This window comes from Diabrotica virgifera, chromosome 2, assembly GCF_917563875.1.
Source record: "Diabrotica virgifera virgifera chromosome 2, PGI_DIABVI_V3a".
NCBI lineage: Eukaryota > Metazoa > Arthropoda > Insecta > Coleoptera > Chrysomelidae > Diabrotica > Diabrotica virgifera.
Window position 1 is genome coordinate 5,654,624 of NC_065444.1, and position 22,688 is coordinate 5,677,311.

At 33.9% G+C, this 22,688-nt stretch overlaps 2 protein-coding genes across 14 annotated transcripts in view; one reads left to right on the top strand and one right to left on the bottom strand.

The window, feature by feature from the left end:
* LOC114324661 (KH domain-containing, RNA-binding, signal transduction-associated protein 2-like) overlaps window positions 1-22,688 on the top strand; it is a 1,309,325-nt gene that overhangs the window by 595,880 nt on the left and 690,757 nt on the right. The window lies entirely within an intron of this gene.
* On the bottom strand, window positions 5,168-11,673 carry LOC114324663 (DNA-directed RNA polymerase II subunit RPB1). Of its 13 annotated transcripts, none has more exons than XM_050642384.1 (4): window positions 11,563-11,673; window positions 6,351-6,680; window positions 6,225-6,287; window positions 5,168-6,035 (listed from the first exon to the last, which is right to left on the bottom strand). In XM_050642384.1, the coding sequence occupies exons 1-4, from the start codon at window positions 11,609-11,611 to the stop codon at window positions 5,260-5,262; spliced, it is 1,218 nt and encodes a 405-aa protein (XP_050498341.1). In that variant the 5' UTR covers window positions 11,612-11,673; the 3' UTR covers window positions 5,168-5,259. The 13 variants fall into 13 exon arrangements, with proteins under 13 accessions (XP_050498341.1, XP_050498338.1, XP_050498347.1 ...); XM_050642381.1 differs by having other exon boundaries at window positions 5,168-6,098; XM_050642390.1 differs by having other exon boundaries at window positions 5,168-6,161; window positions 11,563-11,662.

Sequence of the window (22,688 nt, forward strand, 5' to 3'; positions counted from 1 at the left end):
TCAATAGAAAGAAAATACCACGATAAGTAAGTCAATAACATATCGAGTTAGTACAAATTTTATATTTTAGTATTACTTATTGTATATCTATGTATTATTAACATTATTTATAATTTAAACATATTAAAGTCAGAATTTGGTATTAGTTTTTTTTAAAGTAAATTAAATGTAAGACCAAATACTTACGATGTCGGGATAGTATCACGAGGTTTTTTCCTGGTTTCCCTCGTGATTTACTATGGAATCTCTAACGCGAGAATTTTACTGTCATCGTTGCATTTGGTTGTCTTTTTAAAAAAGATCACATGCTATGATTTTTTTGTGACTGATATTCTTGATTTCGGATTGATTTCATGTAATCGAATGAACTATCTTTTAGTAAAGTCGTCCCAGGAACACAACTCATAAATATTGGCGATATCATTTTAAAGTCTTCTACTTTAAAATGTATAATATACGTCTGAATTGCCAATATAAATGAGTTAGATTAAATAAATTATTAGAAGAATTTTTTTACTTAGCAACAACATTTTTGTTTATTTTAGTAGTATTTTGTATTTGGACAACGAAACCCAATTTGGGCTTCGAAACCTTAATAAAATCATTTTTTTTTGGTACAATTGTGGCTTATTACCATTAAAAATAGTTGATTATAAAAATGCCACAAGGAAATAGCTTCAGAACAACAGCAAATGTTAATCTCTACGTTTCTAGAATCATCATCCTTAATTTATAACGATACTTATAATACACGATCACAAGATCGTTAGCAACATTCAGAACTATAATATACATAGAAGATGCAACCAAAAGTCGACTGCGCTCCACAAATCTCCAATACAAACCGCAGAATCAGCCGCAGCCACCGAGTTCAACATGATCACCAAATGGATCCAGGAATGGTTAGAAGCTCAACCAAATACAGTTATATCTTTCATCACAGAGACACCTTCTGGATTTGATCTACCACGTAAGACCTGGTGGACACTTAATCGCATCAGAACTGCTGATGTGCTGAGAAAGTGCCGAGGTGCTGAGAAGAATGGGTACTAAGAGAGAACTCCTAAATATTGTTAAAAACAGAAAAACTAGTTATCTAGGACATATTTAAAGGGGAGAAAGATACAACTTTTTACGACTCATAATGGAAGGGAAAATGGAAGGAAGAAGAGGTCCAGGAAGAAGAAAATGCTCCTGACTGAAGAACGTAAGAGGCTGGACATGCATGGACACATAACGATATTAAGAATGGCTCTGGATAGAGAGCAATTTGCTGTAATTATAGCCAACCTTCAGTAATGAAGAAGGCACCTTAAAAAGTTTAAAAATAAAAATCAATGATAAAAAGTAAAACTAAATGAAAATGGGAAAAATATTTCATTGTTAAAACTGAAACAAATATTATCTGACCTTAGAATTCACTTACCTTAAAGACTTGTTTACACGGGTAGGGTAATGATGCAAGTACTTGATAGAGTAGAGTAACTCTACCCGTAAAAACGCTCAGCACAGTAGAGTAGCAAGTAGAGTGTATAGTAGATGGTAAAGTAGAGTGACTAGCAACATGTGGCAAAGTAACTCTACTCTACTACCACCACCACCGCCAAAATGTCCACTCGCCTGCGGTCTCTACCCATGGAACGCGCTCAATTCTGGTAGAAGTGGTAGAGTAGAGTAGGTAGGAGATTACATAGAGTCGCTGTCATTCCGGCTCGAATTGTGTTTTGTGTAAATAGTGAAAATGAAGTTCACCGAAGGTATAACTTTAAAACTTGTAGATCTGTATGGCGAATACCAGTGTTTATGGAATTTAGGTAGTGTACACTACAGAAATAAAAGTATGAGGCAAGCTGCGGAGGATGAAATTGTCGAAATAATGGCAAAGGGGTCTTTGTAGTAAACGATCTCAAGCAAAAAATTAAGAATTTAAGGTGCACTTATAATCAAGAGTGTTTAAAAATACAGGAACAAAAAAATCGAGTTCACTTTACTAGCATCAGTACTATACTTGTACTCTCCTCGTGTGAACGGTATCAAGCCATTTTTGGTAGAGTAGCGAGTAGAGTCTACTCTCCTCGCTACTCTACTCTCCTCAAAACTGTACCCGTGTAAACAAGCCTTTAGAGACGGGTATTTTAAGGCAAATATGGATAAATATGAAACCCTGAGAAAATCAGAAAGAAGAAAGATAGAGGCCACCGATATGTTGTGTTGGAGATGAATGATATGGATTTCTTGGACCAGCCGTAGGACAAATAATTCAATTTTAATAGAGATAAAAGTTAGCTAACGACTCTCCAGTAAAATCCATCTCCAACAATTAAAATACTTTTTACATGTTATGAGAGCAAACAGAAAACATGGAAAGACTCATTATACAAGTAAAGGTGGAAGGACAAAAATCACGAGGAAGATCCCCAAGAAGATATATCAATCAAAGTACAGGAATATGAGAAAGACCTATGCATGAGTTAAAAGAAATGACCAGAGAGAGAGAGAGAGATCTTTGGGACTGACAATACATGACATCACGTCGACCACTACACTCCCTCCGGGTGGTCAGGATTGAAGAGAGCGAATGATAAATATATTCATAATCCCGTGGGAATATTCGGGTTACAAAAGGAGATAGCAAGTCCAAGCAAATAGCCAAAGAAATATCAAAACTTTTGTCCTTAGATATGGTAGTTCATGTTTCAAATTGAAAATTAATGGATTTTTTCAACATAGAGACATCCACAAATTTACATGGATACAACCTACTAGGAATCTGCGCTCGACAATCGACTATGTAATTCAACGTCAAACTTCCCAGCTGAAAACCACTGACTTAAGGGTATACCGTGGATCAGAATGTGGATCCGATCATCGTTTACTTATGGCCAACGTGATAGTTAACTATCGCAAAAACAATAATACTCAGGTACAGAATATAGAAAAGGGACAAGAAGTAAGATCTCATAAATATAACCTAGAAAGCTTGAAAGAAGACTCAACGAGATTTCTATATAAATTACGACTGGCCACAAAATTACAAAATGTGGGACGAGAAAATATAACAGCGGAAGAATTATACCAGCAAATTAGAAAATACATTCATGAGGCTGCAAGTGAAGCTTTGGGGTATAAATACAAACATGAAATAAAAAATACAGAATGGTGGTCGGAGAATATGCAAACGTTAGTAAACAAGAAGAAAACTGCTTATCAGAAATGGATGTCAACAAGAAAGGAGGAAGATCACAAGAGATATGCAGCATTAAATCGAGATGTAAAAAGAGAAGTAGTGAAAAGTAAAAATGAGATGTGGGACCGAAAATGCGCAGAAGTGGATAGGTATATGGGTGGAACAAGAGTTGGGCAAGCGTGGAAGGTAATAAAGTCTCTCCAGAGGGAAGGAAAGGAAAAATCTAACATAAAGTTAATAGATCTCAAACAGTGAAAACACCATTATGAGATTTTACCGACAAGATAGATGTAAATTCCAAGAGATCGAAATGGAAGAACTAGCGGAACATACACAAATAGTTGAGATAACAACCGGAGAGTTAAGCGAAGCCCTCAAAAGATCTAAAAACGGTAAAGCAGCAGGACCTGGAGACATCCCAATTGAGTTGGTAAAGTACGGACCAAACATATTACATGAGATGTTGGTTCAACTATTTAATAAATGCTTAAAAGGACAAAATATCCCTGATGATTGGAATGTTGGATACATCAGCTCAGTATTCAAGAAAGGGGATAAACGCATATGCTCTAATTATAGAGAAATAATTGTTACCAGCTCAGTAGGGAGGTTGTACGGTCGAATAATAAAGAAAAGAATAGAATCAGAATACGAAGACATGGAAGAACAAAGTGGATTTCGTGCAGGAAGATCGTGCACTGATAATATATTAGTTCTGCAGCAGGTAATAGAAAAACGGAAGGCAAGGAATCTATCTACTCACCTATTGTTTGTAGATTTGGAGAAGGCATACGATACGGTACCTTTGAAAAAACTGTTTCAAACATAGACGAAGGTAGGTCTCAGTAGAGAGTATGTGGATGCTATCGCAAATATATACAAAAATGCAAGAAGTGTCGTTAAAGAAGGAAACTTTATATCTGAATCATTCCCTATATCAAAGGGGCTTAAACAAGGATGTTGTCTGTCTCCGACTTTATTTAAAATATATATTCAATCATCGCTAGAGCAGTGGAGGAAACAAGTATCCGGAATGGGAATAGACATAGGCAGTGGTAAATGTCTAACAACTTTGTTTTTTGCAGATGATCAGGTAGTCGTAGCGAATGATGAGGAAGACATGGACTACATGTTTAGAAAACTAAAGAAAGAATATGAAAAATGGGGCCTCAATATGAATATGTCAAAGACAGAGTATCTTAAAATAGGGGATGATGAAGAAGATCCAGAGTTAAAAATTAGAACCACGAAAAGATGTAATGAATATAAATATCTCGGATCTATAATATCTAAAGAAGGCACTACCAAAAGAGACATCGAAAAGAGAACGCAGCAGGGCAAAAAAGCGGTAAACATTCTGAGCTCTCTACTGTGGTCTAAAGATATAAGGCAAGAAACGAAATTGACAATCTTGGTAGAGCCTATTATGACTTATGGGGCAGAAGTTTGGCAGATAACAAAAAAAGATAGGAAAAGAATAGAAGTAGTAGAAATGAATTATCTAAGGAGAGCGTGTGGTATATCTAAAAAAGATCACATCAGGAATGAAGATATTAGAAGGAGGACACATACTGTATATTCCAGTGTAGATAAAATTGAAACTAGACAACTAGTGTGGTATGGTCACGTGAAACGAATGAATGAAGATAGATGGCCAAAGAAAGCTTTAAATTACATACCACACCAAAGAAGAAGAAGGGGAAGACCTTCAGTTGCCTGGGAAGAAAATGTACGGCACATCATGAAAGATAGAGCCATCAAAGAAGACGAATGGATGGACAGAAAACGATGGCGGTCGAAATGCGAGAAGCGGCAGAGGCTATAGGAACCTCGCTGATAGATAGATAGATGTTTCAAATTATTGTTTCCACTTGATTGCGAATATCTGGCATCATGTAAATATTATGAACTCATTGCTTTTTTGGCGTCAAAAGGAAATTTTGATCATTTAAACTTATTTTGAACAACAGAAGACAACAGTTTACTCTAAAATTTTAGATAATTTTATTAAAACACACAATTTTTTGTTACAATAAAATTATTTATGTATATTGTTTCAAAAACTTAAAATATTATTTTCTTAACCTGAAATCAATTTCTAAAAACAAGCATTTAAAACAGTAGTTATCAATACTTGGTGCAGGTCTAGGAGTTGGCGGTGGTATTGGAGATTGAGTGGTTGTGAAAGGTCGATTTGTTGTTGACTGCCAAGTTGTATCTGTTGGCCACCAAGTGGTGCCCGTTGGCCAGTATGTGGGACGGCGAGTAGTGGACCAAGGCCTATAAGTGCTGCTATCGGATCGTGTCGATCTTTCTGTTGGCCACCAAGTGGTGCCCGTTGGCCAGTAGGTGGGACGGCGAGTAGTGGACCAAGGCCTATAAGTGCTGCTATCGGATCGTGTCGATCTTTCTGTTGGCCACCAAGTGGTGCCCGTTGGCCAGTAGGTGGGACGGCGAGTAGTGGACCAAGGCCTATAAGTGCTGCTATCGGATCGTGTCGATCTTTCTGTTGGCCACCAAGTTGTGCCCGTTGGCCAGTATGTGGGACGGCGAGTAGTGGACCAAGGCCTATAAGTGCTGCTATCGGATCGTGTCGATCTTTCTGTTGGCCACCAAGTTGTGCCCGTTGGCCAGTAGGTGGGACGGCGAGTAGTGGACCAAGGCGTATAAGTGCTGCTATCGGATCGTGTCGATCTTTCTGTTGGCCACCAAGTTGTGCCCGTTGGCCAGTATGTGGGACGGCGAGTAGTGGACCAGGTCCTATAAGTACTGCTATCCGATCGTGTCGATGTTCGCCAAGGGTCATTGGTGGTATATGAGGGTCTACCAGTGGTGCTATCCCATCGTCCTGTTGTTCGCCAAGGGTCATTGGTGGAATACGAAGGTCTACCAGTGGTGCTATCCCATCGTCCTGTTGTTCGCCAAGGGTCATTGGTGGAATACGAAGGTCTACCAGTGGTGCTATCCCATCGTCCTGTTGTTCGCCAAGGGTCATTGGTGGAATATGAGGGTCTACCAGTGGTGCTATCCCATCGACCTGATGTTCGCCAAGGGTCATTGGTGGAATACGAGGGTCTACCAGTGGTGCTATCCCATCGCCCTGTTGTCCGCCAAGGGTCATTGGTGGAATATGAGGGTCTACCAGTGGTGCTATCCCATCGACCTGATGTTCGCCAAGGGTCATTGGTGGAATACGAGGGTCTACCAGTGGTGCTATCCCATCGTCCTGTTGTTCGCCAAGGGTCATTGGTGGAATATGAGGGTCTACCAGTGGTGCCATCCCATCGTCCTGATGTTCGCCAAGAGTCAGAGGTGCTATACCAGATTCTACGAGTGCTGCTGTCTGATCGAGACGATGTTCGCGAAGGATAAGATTCTGTTGTGGACCATGGACGATATGAGCTAGTTTCTGGCTCCTTGGTAGAAAGTCTGTCGTTTGACCAAGGCAATTTTTCTGGTTTTGAAGGTTTTCGCTGAGAAGCCGCCAAAAATCCTAAAAAAAACAGTTTATATAATACTTATCTAGTCTCTTTTATGCATATCTTTTTTTATGTCATTACTAGACTTAGGCAAATATGCAAATTAAAAGGTATTAAATATGCGCATAAATATGCATTGTTTTACTAAAAAATAGGCAAGTTTATCTAGAAAATATGCATGTAATAAAAAATATTTAAAATATTTTTTAATTTACAAAAAACGATATTATTTCTAATTATGGTAGAAAAAGATTTTTCTAACAAAAACATAAATCTGGCTTCTATCTGAATACATAGAAAAACTTCTTTCGACATCAAGTGATGTAACTGGGACATTTTTCAAATTGACCATAAATAGTTGGCTAGTATTTACTGAACCAAAAATATCCCGCTAGTATTTGAACCACTTTAGAAAGAACCTGGTAACCACTATTTTTTCCATGGTTGTTTAAATTTTTGAAAAGTTTACTTTCCAATATGTATTACTTTTAACGTTTTAACACAATGATTCAAATTCTTTTATTAAAAATGTACTGTCTAACAATGATAATTTGGAGGAATCCAATGAGGTAATAGTTTTCTGACAAAAACTGTAGTTTGATTTTATGAATGACACTGAACTGTTTATTTTCGGCATTTTCAAAGCACCACAATTACAGAGAGAGGTGTTCACGGCTTATTTTACAACAAAAGTTAAAAGGACCGTCAAAATAAAAATGTTTACCTAGAGATATAAACTGGCAGATTTTGGAACTTTGGTCTTTTATTAGTTATGATACCAAAAATTTTAATACCAAGAGATTATAAAACAAAATAAATATTGAGATTTCCAAGCTATTTGTTACATGAATATAAAAATACATACATGTATACAACCAAAATTTCAAATTATATGCACTTTATGCACATTTATATAAAAATATGCAGAATTGGAGATTTTTGCATTTTTATGCATAATATGCAAAATATCCAATTTGCATATTTCCCTAAGTCTAGCTACAAAAACAATTACATAGGGATATTGGAAAAAGCAGTTATCAAATTTATAAAGTTTTGAAGTCAAGAAGTATGAAACTTATAGTGTATCTATATAAACTTAGCTAATCTCTTTCACTTATTACTGACACTACTGGTTTTTGTTGTATCAGGGTTCGGTGATTAGTCTCCATTTTTATTCTCATTAGTTTATTATCGTCACATAACAGGCAAACTATAGGGTAACTGTAGTATTGTACTGATATGTATTGGTAGAATATAATAAAAATTATTTATTTACAACAAAAACTGGAATAATAGAGATGAGTTTTAAGGAAAAAGGCTTAAAACTTAATAGGATAAAAACAAAATATTTGAAATGTTTATTTAAAGGGTTACTACAAATAAAGTGATAAGTTTGAATGATGAAACGATTGTAAAAAGTAATTGTTTAAAGACCTAGGCTCGGTATTACAGAGTAATAAACAAATAGATGTAAAAGTAAAAGCATGCAGTAGAGTTACAGATGGATGGTTACAAGTAGTAAGAGAAGTGTAGCAGTAGTAGTAGGAGAGTAGGCGACATTTGGACCAGGCAGCCAGGCAGACATGGTGCCAATGTTAATAACCATTGCATCTGCATTACCAGCCAAGTTTAGTCAAAACATGAACATTAGCCAAAACCGGAACCATTTGCCTACTGAACATTTGACAGTTGGCGTATGTAGGTGTGCAGGTAAAAATCTCGATATACAGGATGTAGTCAGAAGATTCTTTTCATTTGCGGTGTTTTAGTATTTAAGGTGAAAGTTGAAAATGAACTGACTGAGGATATCCAGATTCGTCGTGGGGTGCGCCAAGGGTGTATTTTATCACCATTGTTATTTAATTTATATAGTGAAGCCATCTCAGAATTAGCGTTGGCCGAAGTCAATGAGGGCCTAATAATAAACGGTGAGCCACTTAATAATATAAGATATGCTGACGATACCGTACTTTTAGCGGGAACACTAGAAGAATTGCAACACCTTGCTCAACAACTAAATATACATTGCAACGATTATGGACTAAAAATAAATTTGAAGAAAACCAAGTTCATGGTATTTACAAAAACACAAAACATCAGAGTTAGACTAGTACTGGATAATACAGAAATTGAGCAAATATCTTCGTACAAATACCTTGGAGCATGGATCACAGAAGATACTGATCAGACAAAAGAAATAAGATGCCGCATTGAAATTGCACGATCCATTTTTAACAGAATGAGGAAACTTTTCTGTAATCGCAATATCAATATAACGCTCCGGATAAGAATGCTTCGTTGTTATATTTTCTCCACCCTTTTGTATGGGGTTGAGGCATGGACACTAAAACAATCCCACATTAAAAACCTGGAAGCATTCGAAATGTGGTGTTATAGACGTATTCTGAAAATATCATGGACAGATCGTAAAACAAACGCACAAGTGCTCGAACAACTAGGAAAACAATGCGAAGTTTTAAATTCCATAAAAATCAGGAAGTTGGAGTACTTGGGGCACATCATGAGAGGTGAAAAATACGAACTATTAAGGAATATAATGCAGGGCAAAATCAAAGGCAGAAGAAGCGTAGGAAGACGTTAAATATCGTGGCTACGCAATCTCCGTGAATGGTTTGGATGCAGCTCAATTGAACTGTTCCGGCGCGTAACCAACAAAATTATAATTGCCAGAATGATTTCCAATCTCCGATAGGAGCGGAACTTTAAGAAGAAGAAGAAGTATTTAAGGGACATGATGGCATAGAAAATTCAATACATGATGTCAGGCCAGAGAAGATCAATTATGATATACAGGGTGTAGTTAGAAAAGGTAGACTGGTACTTCGTTTGCTAAACTGAACTACTTAATAAAAATAAAATACTACGAGTACCTAAAAACGAAACTGCTTTTAAAATGCTAAGTCTCAAAGACGAAAAGTCAATCAAAATTCATGGACAAACAAATTAGCAATATTAAACAGAAGGAGGGACACCTGAATTATGAAGATTATAAAAGTTAAAAATGCAGCCAAATAGAAATTCTCCAGTAAACGAAAAATAAAAACGATAGATAGATACAGACTGTAAGATAAGAAATGTAAAAGAAAATGAATTTTTCTTATTTATTTTAATAAGAAATATACTATAAATGAGATGCGTACTTGCTAAGGAGGAAAGAGTGGACCGTTTCAAATATTTAGGATCAACAATAACAGAAGGAAATAAAAACAGTGATGAGGTAACAGCAAGAATTTCTCTTGGAAACAAATGCTTCTACAGCCTACAAAATATCATAAAGTCAAAATCACTATCTATTAATTCAAAAGTAAAAATATACACAACAATAATGAGACCTGTAGTAATGTATGCATCAGAAACATGGACCTTGACTAGTGAACAAGAGGAACAACTTCTTAGATGGGAAAGAAAAATCTTAAGGAAAATATATGGACCTATACAGGAGAATGGAGAATGGCGTATAAGAATGAACCACGAAATAAATAGAGTGTTTAACAGACCGACTATCACAAAAGAAATACGAAGTAAACGACTAAGTTGGTTAGGACACGTAGAAAGGATGGATGATAAGAGAAATACAAAAAAAGTACTTAGAAAAGAATTAAATGGGAAGAGACCGAGAGGTAGGCCTAGAAAGAGATGGATTGATGGTATTAACCAGGATTTGAAAGACCTAGGAATACGAGAATGGGAAAAACAAGCAAAGGAAAGAAAAGCATGGGCAGCTATAGTCAAACAAGCAAAACACACATAACGCCGAAAAGACCTCCTCAAAAAAAAAAAAAAAAAAAAAAAAAAAAAGAAAGTAATATTTTAGATAAATATCGTTTAGAACTTTTGAGGAGTTGTGCGTGTGGCTGGCCTCCACACCATGTAAAACTTTAGAGCCTAGAAACCCCAACGGGCGACCATGGCCCTCCATGGGCTGTCAGCGGTCACCGATGATGATGACTTGCTAAGGAGTAGTGACGAGGAGAACCTATTTACTACAAAGGGAGGTAATAACTCACCTTAAGTGGTGGATAAATTCACATACTTAGGCTCCGTGATCACTAAGGAAAATGTCAGGATGGAAGAAATCAAGCGAAGGATAATTCCAGCAAACAAATGCTATTTTGAACTGGGTAAACATGCGAAAATCAGAAGCCAAAAAACAAAAATAACCATATACAACACCCTTATACAACTAGTGTTGACATAAGGATCGGAGACATGGACCATCTCCAAGGGAGATGAACACATTCTGCTTATATTTGAACGAAGGATACTGAGACGAATATTATGTTACATCTGTGAAAATGGTGTTTGGAGGAAAGATACAACTACGAGATATACCATAGATATAAACATATATTTGGTGATAAACAGATATTTGGTACCTCTTATAAAAATAGGAAGACTAAGATGGGCAGAACATCTAGCAAGATCACAACAGAACAGCCCTCCTAGAAAAATCCTTATGTCACAACCTGTGGGAAGTAGAAATATGGGTAGGCCAAAACTCAGATGGAAGGATGGTGTAGATGAGGATGGTAGAAAAATAGGCGCAGCAAACTGGCAACAGTTGGCAATGGATAGAACTTACTGGCGTAATAGACTTAAGAAGGTCGAGGCTATAATATAGGGCTGTAGCGCCAATGATGATAATGACTTGCTAAGAAAAAGTGAATGGGAGGGTTGACATGAAGGATAATTTTAGATAGGAAGTCCAAAGTCGATGAAGCAAGTAAGACAAAAAACTGCAGGTCGACTTAAGAGGAAGAAAAATGGAAAACAATGAGCACATAAAATTTACTTCATCGTTTACAATAATCGTAGGAACACAGTAATAAACATAACACCGATTATTTAGTCACATAATAATATAAATAATTATACCTTGGTTGACACATATTGTAAAAAACAGTATACTAATACCAAAATTCATTGTGAACTGTATTAGAAATTATTACTTATTACTATAAAAAATTGTTTTTACCTTTATATAGGTATTAGTCTTATTATAATATATATTATAAAACCGTAAGATAAAGTTTTAATCTTTCTACATCCTTTATTTTTTTTAATGGCTATCAATATATTTGATCTGAATCGTAAGGTTCATTGATGTTTTAGATAGTTCTTAAAGTTAATAGGCCTCTTATGTTCATTAAGCTGATTCAGATATCATTATGTCATCAATTGAATAACTTTTAATACTCTGGGCTAATTAGCAAAATACAAGGGAAAGTTATTTACCAGCAATTTTATTGCTGGAATCGAAACTTATTATTGTATGTATTAATAATATAGGTATGCAAAGTCCGCAGATAGTGTGCTACTTTTTTTATAAACAAAATGGCGCCCGAAAATCGTGTTTTCTTTAAATTTTTGCTCTATAACTTTAAAGATTTTAACTTAACACCAAAAACACTCAAATAAAAATTCATCGCAATTAAATTCTGCATAGAGACGCGTTTTTCCCGATTTACCTCGACGGAAGCTTTCCCCGGAAAATGCGGGTTTTTCCAACAAAATCTTAAATTTTCAACTAAAATTTTAGATAAGTAATTGGTAATCAGTAATTAAATAACTTATTAATGTGAAAGCCTTTTTTACATAGATTATAATTCCAGAAGCTGATGGAAATTAAATAAACGGTTTAGCAACAATTGACTAGTAAATTAAAAATGTACGGTCGCTATAGTAACCACAATAATTACGATGTATAAGAATAACTATGATTTTTTTATAAAAAGACACTATACCTATCTAATGTACTTTACAGAATTGAAATTCGACTATTTAAGCGGCCTCAAGAATATTTTAAAATTATAAACAATTTTTTTGCTTATAAACAAATAAAATATCTCGGGAAATATTAAACTCAATTAAATTCTGAAAACGGTGTTGGAAAAACAGCGGCATGGTACTTCTTATAAAAGAAAAAACGTTTAATTATCATGAGTGGTTCCTGAGATACAGCCGGTCAAAGTTGACCAAAATTTACGCCAAAGATATAAACAATAGGATCATAATTTTCAAAACGTCACATTTTTATTTTTGTTCTTTTTCTCCTCACCAATTTTCGTATCTTTAGAATACTCATAACACATATTATTATAATAAAAACTATCGATACGTGTGAAAATTGCCAAAAATACCAAAATTCCAATCAAAAATTAGGTTGGAGCAAATGTAATCTCAAAATTCGAAATCGGTATACGTTAAAAAATGCATTTTCTCGGCTTCGCATGGAGCGATTTTCTTCATTCTTTTTTTGTTTTCAAGTAACTCGAGTAGAGCCATCTAACTATCGCATTATTAAATGTCAAACTTGCTTTTGTTTTGTTATAATAGATTAATTTATTTATAAGAACAGAAATCTACATATTTTTTTCAGTTGTAGATTTTTTTTAGATAAACTTACTTCAAGTGTACCTTTTAATGTTAAAAATACAAATTTTTTCATTTGAAAGCTGTATAATTATTTAAACAATCTTTATTTAAACAAATTAAAAATTTTTGCTATAATAAATAAATTAATTTATTATAACAAAACAAAAGCAAGTTTGACATTTAATATTGCGTTAGTTCGATGGATCTACTTGAGTTACTTGGGAACAAAAAAATAATGAAGGAAATTGCTTCATGGGAAGCCGAGAAAATGCATTTTTTAACGTATATCGATTTTGAACTTTGCGGGTTACATTTTCTCCAATCTAGTTTTTGATTGGAATTTTACTATTTTTGCAATTTTTACTCGTAATATCGATAGTTTTTATTATAATAATATATGTTATGATTATTTTGAAGATATGAAAATCGGTGTGGAGAAAGAGGACGAAAACGAAAAGGTGATGGTTTAAAAATTATGATCGTATATCTTTGCCGTAAATGCCGGTCAACTTTGACCGGATGTATCTCAAGAACCACTCATCACAATTAAACGATTTTTCTTTTAGATGAAGCGCATGCCACGTTTTTTCCAGTACAGTTTTCACAATTTAATTTAGTTTAATATTTCCCGAGATATTCTATTTGTTTATAAGCCAAAAAATTGTTTATAACTTTAAAATATTCCTGAGGCTGCATAAATAGTCCAATTTCAATTATGTAAAGTACATTATATAGGTACTGTGTCTTTTTATACAAAAATCATAGGTATTCTTATCTATCATAAATATTTTGGTTATTATAGCGACCGTAAATTTTTAGTTAACAATTCAATTGTTGCTAAACTGTCAATTCAATTTCAATCGGCTTCTTGAATTTTAATCTATACGAAAAGAGCTTTTATGTTACCAAGTTATTTAATTATCTATTAACAATGACTTATCTAAAATTTTAGCAGAACATTAAAGATTTTGTTGGAAAAACCCGCATTTTCCGGGGAAAGTTTTTGTCGAAGTAAATCGGTAAAAACACGCGTCTATGCAGAATTTAATTGCGGTGAATTTTTATTTGGGTGTTTTTGGTGTAAAGTAAAAATCTTTGGAGTTATAGAGCAAAAATTGAAAAAAATACGATTTTCAGGCGCCATTTTGTTTATAAAAAAAGTAGCACACTATCTGCGGACTTTGCATACCTATATTATTAATACATACAATAATAAGATTCAATCTCAGCAATAAAATTGCTGGTAAATAACTTTTCCTAAAAAATGGCCTATTCTCATTATCAGCCCAGACTATAAATGTTTCTGCTCTTCGAATATCAAACATATATGTAACACATAGCTCACTAGTTAAGTAATTTTAAACTATCATCATCATCAATAGTGTTACAACCCTTCGTGAGTATTTGCCGCGTTTACTATCGCCTTCCATATTTGTCGGTCATGCCATAGGCGTAACCAGGATGATCCTAAGGGTGGTTACACCTACTGGAAAGGGGGGGGGGGTTACAACTACTGGAAGGTCTCTGAGGGGTATGGTGTTAAGCCCATAGAGCTCAAGGACCATCCCAATGGCGGGGGGGGGGGAGGTATAACCCCCCAAAACCCTCCCCCTGGTTACGCCTATGGGTCATCCCATTATCTCCAGATCTTCTCTGACTGCATATTTCCATCTTTTTCTAGGTCTACAAACCTTCTCCCATCTACTCTTTCCCAAAACACATTGTATTATAGCGATTGTCTTTAGCGCGTATCACATGCCCTGCCCATCTGATTCTATTGGCCTTTATACATCTGTACATATGTATATCTGACTAGATTTTCTTTTCCGAACACACTAACTCTGTCTGCGCCTCTATTCGTTTGTCACGCTGTCTCTGCAAGGGCCATATATCACTTGAAGGATTTTACGTTCCAACACCAGCAATTTATTTACTTCTCTTTTTGTTAGCGTCCATGTTTCGCTTCCATGCGCGACTACTGGTCGTATTATTAGTCCAAGTAATGAAGCTTAAAATAGGACAAAACCTCGCAATTTTTACAGAATAGATCGATTTGCTTGAAAATTTGATAATAAGTAGTAGATAGTCCAAGGATCAAAATATATATGAAGCAGAAAGGCGCTTTTACCATGGGGGTTGTTGCCACTCCATCTCGGGGGTGGAAAATTTTTATTTTATTTTGACCGTAAAAGTTGGTAAAAACGTTCATTCTAAGCAAAAAACGTTCCATACATTTTTTTAAATAAAATTAATAGTTTTCGATTTATTCGCTATCGAAAGTGTTAGTTTTATATCGAAAAAATCAATGTTGTTAATCAGTTTTCTGCTAATAACTCAAAAAGTTTTCGATTTATCAAAACAACTTTGCTTAACAAAAGGGTACCTTTTGAAAAATTAAACAAAACCGTTTTTTTAAGTTTTCTTTAAGAGCAATGGTAATCCAGCTATACTTTATTACATGTTAGCTCTTCTTCATCAAATGCTAAATATTGTAGTTTCAAAGTCAAAACACGAGAAAACTATGCATTTTTCGGGGATAACTTGTTTAAACTAATTTAAAGTATTTAAAAATATGTATCTCCAGAAATAAAAAAGTCTGTAGCTCAAAAATTAAGCGACTTATAATGAAACGAATGTCAGTCCCTATTTTTTTTCAGCGAAAAAGTGATTAGAAAGAACCCCCTAATCACCACCCTAATTAAAATTAGTCATTGACCTTATTTGTTCTTCTTTATTTATGTATTATTAATAGGTTCTAGAAGTTTGACGGGCTTAGAATGATTAGTTTTTTTAAAAAAATGGAGTTAAAAGCGAATAACAAATTTTTATAGTTTGGCAAAAAATGCCTTTTCTTCCGAATAGAAAGATTAACATTAGATATTAGAAAAAATATTTAAATATTAAATTGTAGTTTATTTAATTCCCAAGAAATTGGTTTGCAAAAATTTTTTCTATCGCAAATATTGAGTGAGATATTGACAATTAAAACTTGTAATACCATGCAAAAACCACCTTTACCAACCCGTTCAAAGTCACCTATCTTTGCGACTGAGGATTTTAAAAGGATTTATTATTAATATCCTTATAGATCTTGTAAAATCCTACAAAACTCTTTTTTGCCAAACTTTCTCGGATAAAAAATAAAAAAGTTACGGTCAAACACTCAATATATTTTTTTGAAAAAAAAAGGAGAAATCCAATTGGAAACATAATAATGTAAGTTAGCGGTGTTTTTTGTCATTGGTATTATTTATTCTTAAAAACTGGAGTTAAAAGCGAATAAAGAATTTTTGTAGTTTGGTAACAAATGCCATTTTCTTCAGAATAGAAAGATTAGCATCAGAGATACGAAAAAATGTTTCAATATGAAATTGTAGCTTATTTAATTCCCAAGAATTTGGTTTGAAAAAATTTTTACTACGGCAAAAATTGAGTGAATCGTAAATAAGTATATCGAAAAACATATTTTTTCGATATAATTAAAACTAACACTTTCGAAAGCGAATAAATCGAAGTTTTCGTTTTATCAAAACAACTTTGCTTAACAAAAATGCAGCTTTTAAAAAAATAAATAAAACTTTTTTTTTATTTTCTTTAAGACCAATAGTAATCGAGCTATACTTTATTATAATATGTTAGCTCTTCCTCGTCAAATGCTAAATATTGTAGTTTCAAACTCAAAAGACATTTAAAAATAATCTACAGAAATAAAAAGAAAGTCTCCAGCTCAAAAATTAAGTGACTTATTATGAAAAGAATGTCAGTCCCTATTTTTTTCAGCGAAAAAGTGATCGGAAACTTCCCCTACTTACCACCCTAATTAAAATTAGTCATTGACCTTATTTGGTCTTTTATATTTATGTATTATTAAGAGGTTCTAGTGGTTTGACCGGCTTAGAATGATTAGTTTTTAAACAAATGGTAAAAGCGAATAACGAATTTTTGTAGTTTGGTAAAAAATGCACTTTTTTTCAGAATAGAAAGATTATCATCAGAGATACGAAAAAGTATTGAAATGTAAAATTGTAGCTTTTTTAATTCCTAACAACAGCGTTAGCAAAATTTTTTCTATGGCAAAAATTGAGTGAGCTATTGACAATTAATAACATGCAAAAACCACCTTTACTAACCCTTTTACAGTTACCTCTTTTTGCGACTGAGGATTTTAAAATGATGTATTATTAATAGCCTTATAGATATTCTAGAAACCTACAAAATTCATTTTGACCAAACTATATAGGAAAAAAAAAATAAAAAAGTTACGGTTAAAAAATCAATATATTTTTTTGAAAAAAAAAGCAGAAATCAAATTGAAAGCATAATAATGTAAGTAAGCCGTGTTAACCATATTCATACTTCTTTATTTATGTTTTAGTAATAGATGTCAGAAGTTTGACTGGGTTAGAATGTTTAGTTTTTAAAAAACTGGAATTAAAAGCGAATAACGAATTTTTGCAGTTTGTTAAAAAATACCATTTTCTTCAGAATAGAAACATTAGCATCAGAGATACGACAAAATCTTTAAATATGAAACTGTAGGTTATTTAGTTCCCAAGAACTTGGTTTGAAAACAATTTTTCTACGGCAAAAATTTAGTGAATCGTAAATGAGTGTAATAATGAAAAACATTGATTTTTTTCAATATAAAACTAACACTTTCGATAGCGAATAAATCGAAAAATATTAATTGTATCAAAAAAATGTATAGAACATTTTTTGCTTAAAATAATGTTGTTATCAACTTTTGCGGTCAAAATACAATAAAAATTTTCCACCCCCAAGACGGGGTGGCAACCACCGCCATGGTAAAAGCGCCTTTCGGCATCATATAGATTTTGATCCTTGGACTATCCACTACTTATTCTTAAATTTTCAAGCAAATCGATCCATTCTGTAAAAATTACGAGTTGAAAAGCTTCTGTTCCTGGACTATATGGTTTGATTTATCTGGATTTTTGCAGCTCGTAAGAGAAGTGTTGACATCATTTTTTAACTATAATATCCAAAAGAATACCCCTAGGGCATCGATAAATCTGAAATTTGTTTCTAATAAGGGGTTTATCATTCTGGTGGCAAAATTGCTTATTTCACCATGTGTATCGTCTTTTTCTTTGAGTGCTGTATCTACTTAGTGAACGTTAGTAACTGTAACACCAATTTCAAAAGTTTTGACTTTTTAAAGCATGGCTTCTGTTAAGGTCCATGACTATGCTCCATAAAACAGCATGATAACAGAATATTACAGTTTTCTGGTCATTAGTTAGGAATGTAAAAAATATAATAAATAATATGAAAAGAAATATGATCCGACACCTGAAAGGGTATAAAGAAGGGGAGAAAGAAGAAAAGAAATATGATAAGTCAAAATAAGACAGGACCTAAAATTCGAATTATTTATCCGCTATGCTTTTTAAGATAGAAAATTTAAACAGATCTGTGTAGTAAAATACTTGAAAAGGGAATCTATAATTGCATTCACGACCTGTCGTTCACCGTGATCATATTGTTTATCGAACGAGTTCCTTTTATTCACACGAAAGTGAATAAAAATATAAACCAAAAGCAAAGATGATTCAGATTTGCTTAAAGAATAAGGCGTCTACTATGTGCTTATACCTATTTCGAATTCAACATTTCTCATCAGACCACCTGTGTAGAAGCACTGAACTGGAATCAAATATTTTCATCCTTTCCGTGTAATTATTAAAATAATTACAATATATGCCACTAGCACCATCTATGAATCGTAAGTCAAAAAGAGGCAAGAACTAAAATTCGAATTATTTATCCTCTGCGCTTTTTAAGATGGAAAAATAAAGCCCAACAGATTGGTGGAATACTCGAAAAGGGAATCTATAACTGCATTCACGATCCATTTTTTCTGTGTTGAAAATTTCAATGCAGTGGTGAAATTTTCCCATTTTTCAATTTTCATTAAGTGGGGTTACTTAGTGGGGCAAAATAGCAAGGGCAATATTTTGTGAAAATTAAACATCTATTAAACATCCACGAGGAAAAGTTTTCCTGTAGTTTTCTGTATACCATATATTACAAAAAACGACTAAAATCCTTTATAAAAGGTATATTTGTTAAAATTCCCTAAAAAGGGCTACATCACAGAACTAGTTTTCGATCGGATGACCGATCATCATCAGTGCTGACGCGATGCTGACATGCTAACCACCAAAATACAAAAATGTACGGGTAAAAACCCTGTAAACTTGACCTGTAAACTTGATCCGTCATGAAAACATAGATTAAATCATTAAAACTTGAACATGGATTCACAAAATATCCCATGTACTCTGCTCGAGGTACTATTTGAGCCCAAATTGACTTGTTCACATGTTGACTAGATGATGGCAAGTTATCACGTATAGATGGATAGTCAAGCCATTTTAAGGGAATTTTAAGAAATATAAGTTTTATAAATGATTTTAGTCGTTTTTTGAAATATCTATTTTTTAGTAGAGACCTAAGAACGGATTTAAGGATAAGGTTGTTGCGCTGCTATGTTTTTACAACTTTTCTCTACAGATCTGAGGCTTGGACATTGAAGCAATTATAGATTAAGAAATTGGAAGCTTTTTAGCGTTGCTGTTATCGAAGAATGCTACCAATACCATGGTATACAAGATTAAGGTCAGGGGAATTATTTATACCATACCGATTGACCTTCACTTGTTGACAGGAGATTATGATAATTTTTGGCATAATAATGTACCACGTATAGTGTTGGAAAATTCTCGAGAATAAAAAATCAGAGAATATTCTCGGGAATATTCTCTAGAATATTCTCGATATGGAGAATTTTCTGAGAATGAACCCTATGACGCACTTAGGGATATTGTTGAAGATGAAATAGGGTATTAAAAATCATGAAATTATATACAAAATTATGTGAATAAACAACAGTGTTCTATATATATAAAAAAATACAAAAACAACACAGAACACAAAATTTATTTAATAAAAAAATGAAAGTTTCCTCTTAACAACAAATAATGCAAGTACTGGATGTGGTGATTTAATCAGAAAAACATGAGGCATCAGGTTCAGAATCTATTTCTATCATTAGCTCACCCTGGTTATCTACATTCTGCATTTTAATGTACTGATAAGAAGTTGTGGGATTTTATTTTTCACGAGTCGCCAGCTCAGTCATTGATTGGTCTACGTCTAAAGGGGCATTTAGACGGGCTAGTTTTTAAAGCAATATGTTGCCGAAAATATATATTTGTTATGTTTCTGGCAACATTACAGCAATCTAATGAAAATATCGCCATTTGGCTGAGCCATGTGGCCGAAATCTTACTGGTATTTGAACACTATTGCAGTGCCGGATGTGTTGCCGATAAAGTCGAACTGCTATGGAAAATTTTGCATGTTGCTCTGTATTTCTTCTTTATTTCCTGTACTTTGTTGAAATTTAATTAGGTTTTATTAAAACATACAAAAAAAAAGATGAATACGTGGTCAAATGAAATCACAATAAAGTTTATTAATGCAGTACATCCAGAGTTGTGGAACTTGGCATACTTCTGGAACTATGAGATAAATGGAGGAGTAGTGCACCTTGAAAAAATACATTAAACTAAAACTTTTAGTATATATAAATAACAATTGCTAATCTTGTTGAGATTGGTATTGCGTTTCTCATGTTTGATCTTTCTTCTCTATTCTTGGTCGTATCATATTTATTAATAGTTCGAAATCATTTTTTGACATTCTTGTAAAATTCTTAAACAAACAATTGTCTAGCATTATTTCCATAGCTAAATTACTCATTGTTTCGAGTTTACTTAGAAAAGCGATATCCACATTTTCCATTTTTCATTTTTATGTATGGTCTTAGAACTGTCAAGAGAATATTCTCGAGAACGAGAATATTCTGGCCGAGAATATTCTCTTGAGAATATTGTCTTCTTACATCACTAACCACGTAGACTGCAAAATGATTCATCTTCTTCTCCAATATATTTTTATGGTTTTAGTTTGTTGTAGCAACTGTTTTACTATTAAGTTCAATCATAATATATGTAATATTAAAGCTAATTTAGAAGAATTAGTGACATAAATGAGCATTACAGATTAATAAAAAACAGATGATTCATCTTTTATAACATACAGATTAGATACCGCGAACCCTTTAGTTAAAACGATATTTTTATAGTGGATTTTAAGGTATTACAACGAATTAGTTGAGTCATAGATAACGGGTTTCCACGTATATCGATCAAACAGATATTAACATCAATATTAAGATCAACACATTTGATCTATTATTTAGAAGTACTATCAACAAATTTTTTAACAAATCTCTTACGAATTTTATGTAGGTACTGTGCACATTTTCAGTTACAATATAATTATTATTTTACAGTTCAAATTCTTAAGAGATTTTTTGAAATATAAAGGAGATAAAGAAAGTATGCTCACGTCTATTGATTCCGCTCAACCTGTAGATCAGTTTGAACCTCGATAGATTGTTTGACAACCACTTACCTTTCCTTCTAAAAGGAATCTTCTTCTTCTGATGCAAATCTACTAATGGATGTTAGCGATCACATTTTCCATTAACTCTCTGTTTCTTGCAATGTGTATCAGAGATTGTATGTCGTTAATCCCAGTCCATTGCCTTATGTTTCCGAGCCAGGACATATTCTTACGTTCTGTTCTTCTCTTGCCTTCAATTTTACCCTCGATTATAAGTTGAAGGACCTGGTGTTTTTCGTTTCGCATATGTGACGCAGTTACGCCATTTTCTTGGTGATTTCGAAATGTTGGCGTTCTTGGTTGATTCTTTTAAGAACATCTACATTTGTGACTTCCGCCGTCCATGGTATTTTTAGGATACGGCGATAAAGCCACATTTCGAAGGCTTCTAATTTGTTTATATCCCTCGTTTTGAGTGTCCAGCCCTCTATGCCATGTAGTAGCACCGACCACACGTAGCACTTAGCAAACTTTAGTCACAGTTGAAGATCGAACTCTGAACAGATCAGTATCTTCCTGAGTTTTACGAAAGCTTGTCGAGCCTGCTCAATGCGACATTTTACCTCCCTGTCCGATGCCCAATCTTTAAAAAGAAACGTTCCCAGGTATTTAAATTTGCTCACTCTTTCAATGGGCTTGGTATTCAGTGTTATGGTGGAGTTTTCCAAGTGCATGCAAGATTCTGGAGATGATCATGAATTTGATATTTTTACTATTAATCTCTAATCCGAAAAACATATACCATTGTTTAAAAAAGAACAGATTGTCTATTGTAAACAATGGCTACACTATGGTCTGTAGGTCTTGTTCATATTATCTGTTTCTTTTAGTGCTAAAGGTTCAGTTCAAGTGAATATAAGTACTTATTACAAGCGTCTACCATTTAGCAGACATTACGGGCTTACATTGACAGTGGTATTTGACGGCTACAGTGACTCGACAAAGAATATTAAAGATGCAGAACAACGTCGTGGAACTACAAAAACATCATCGGGTTCCGAGATTATCTTTGATGAAAATATAACAGTTCCAGCGAATCAACAACAATGTTTCGCTAACATTAATAATAAATCTCGTTTCATTTCCATGTTAACTGACAAATTAACAGCTGCGAATTTTAAAGTGAAACA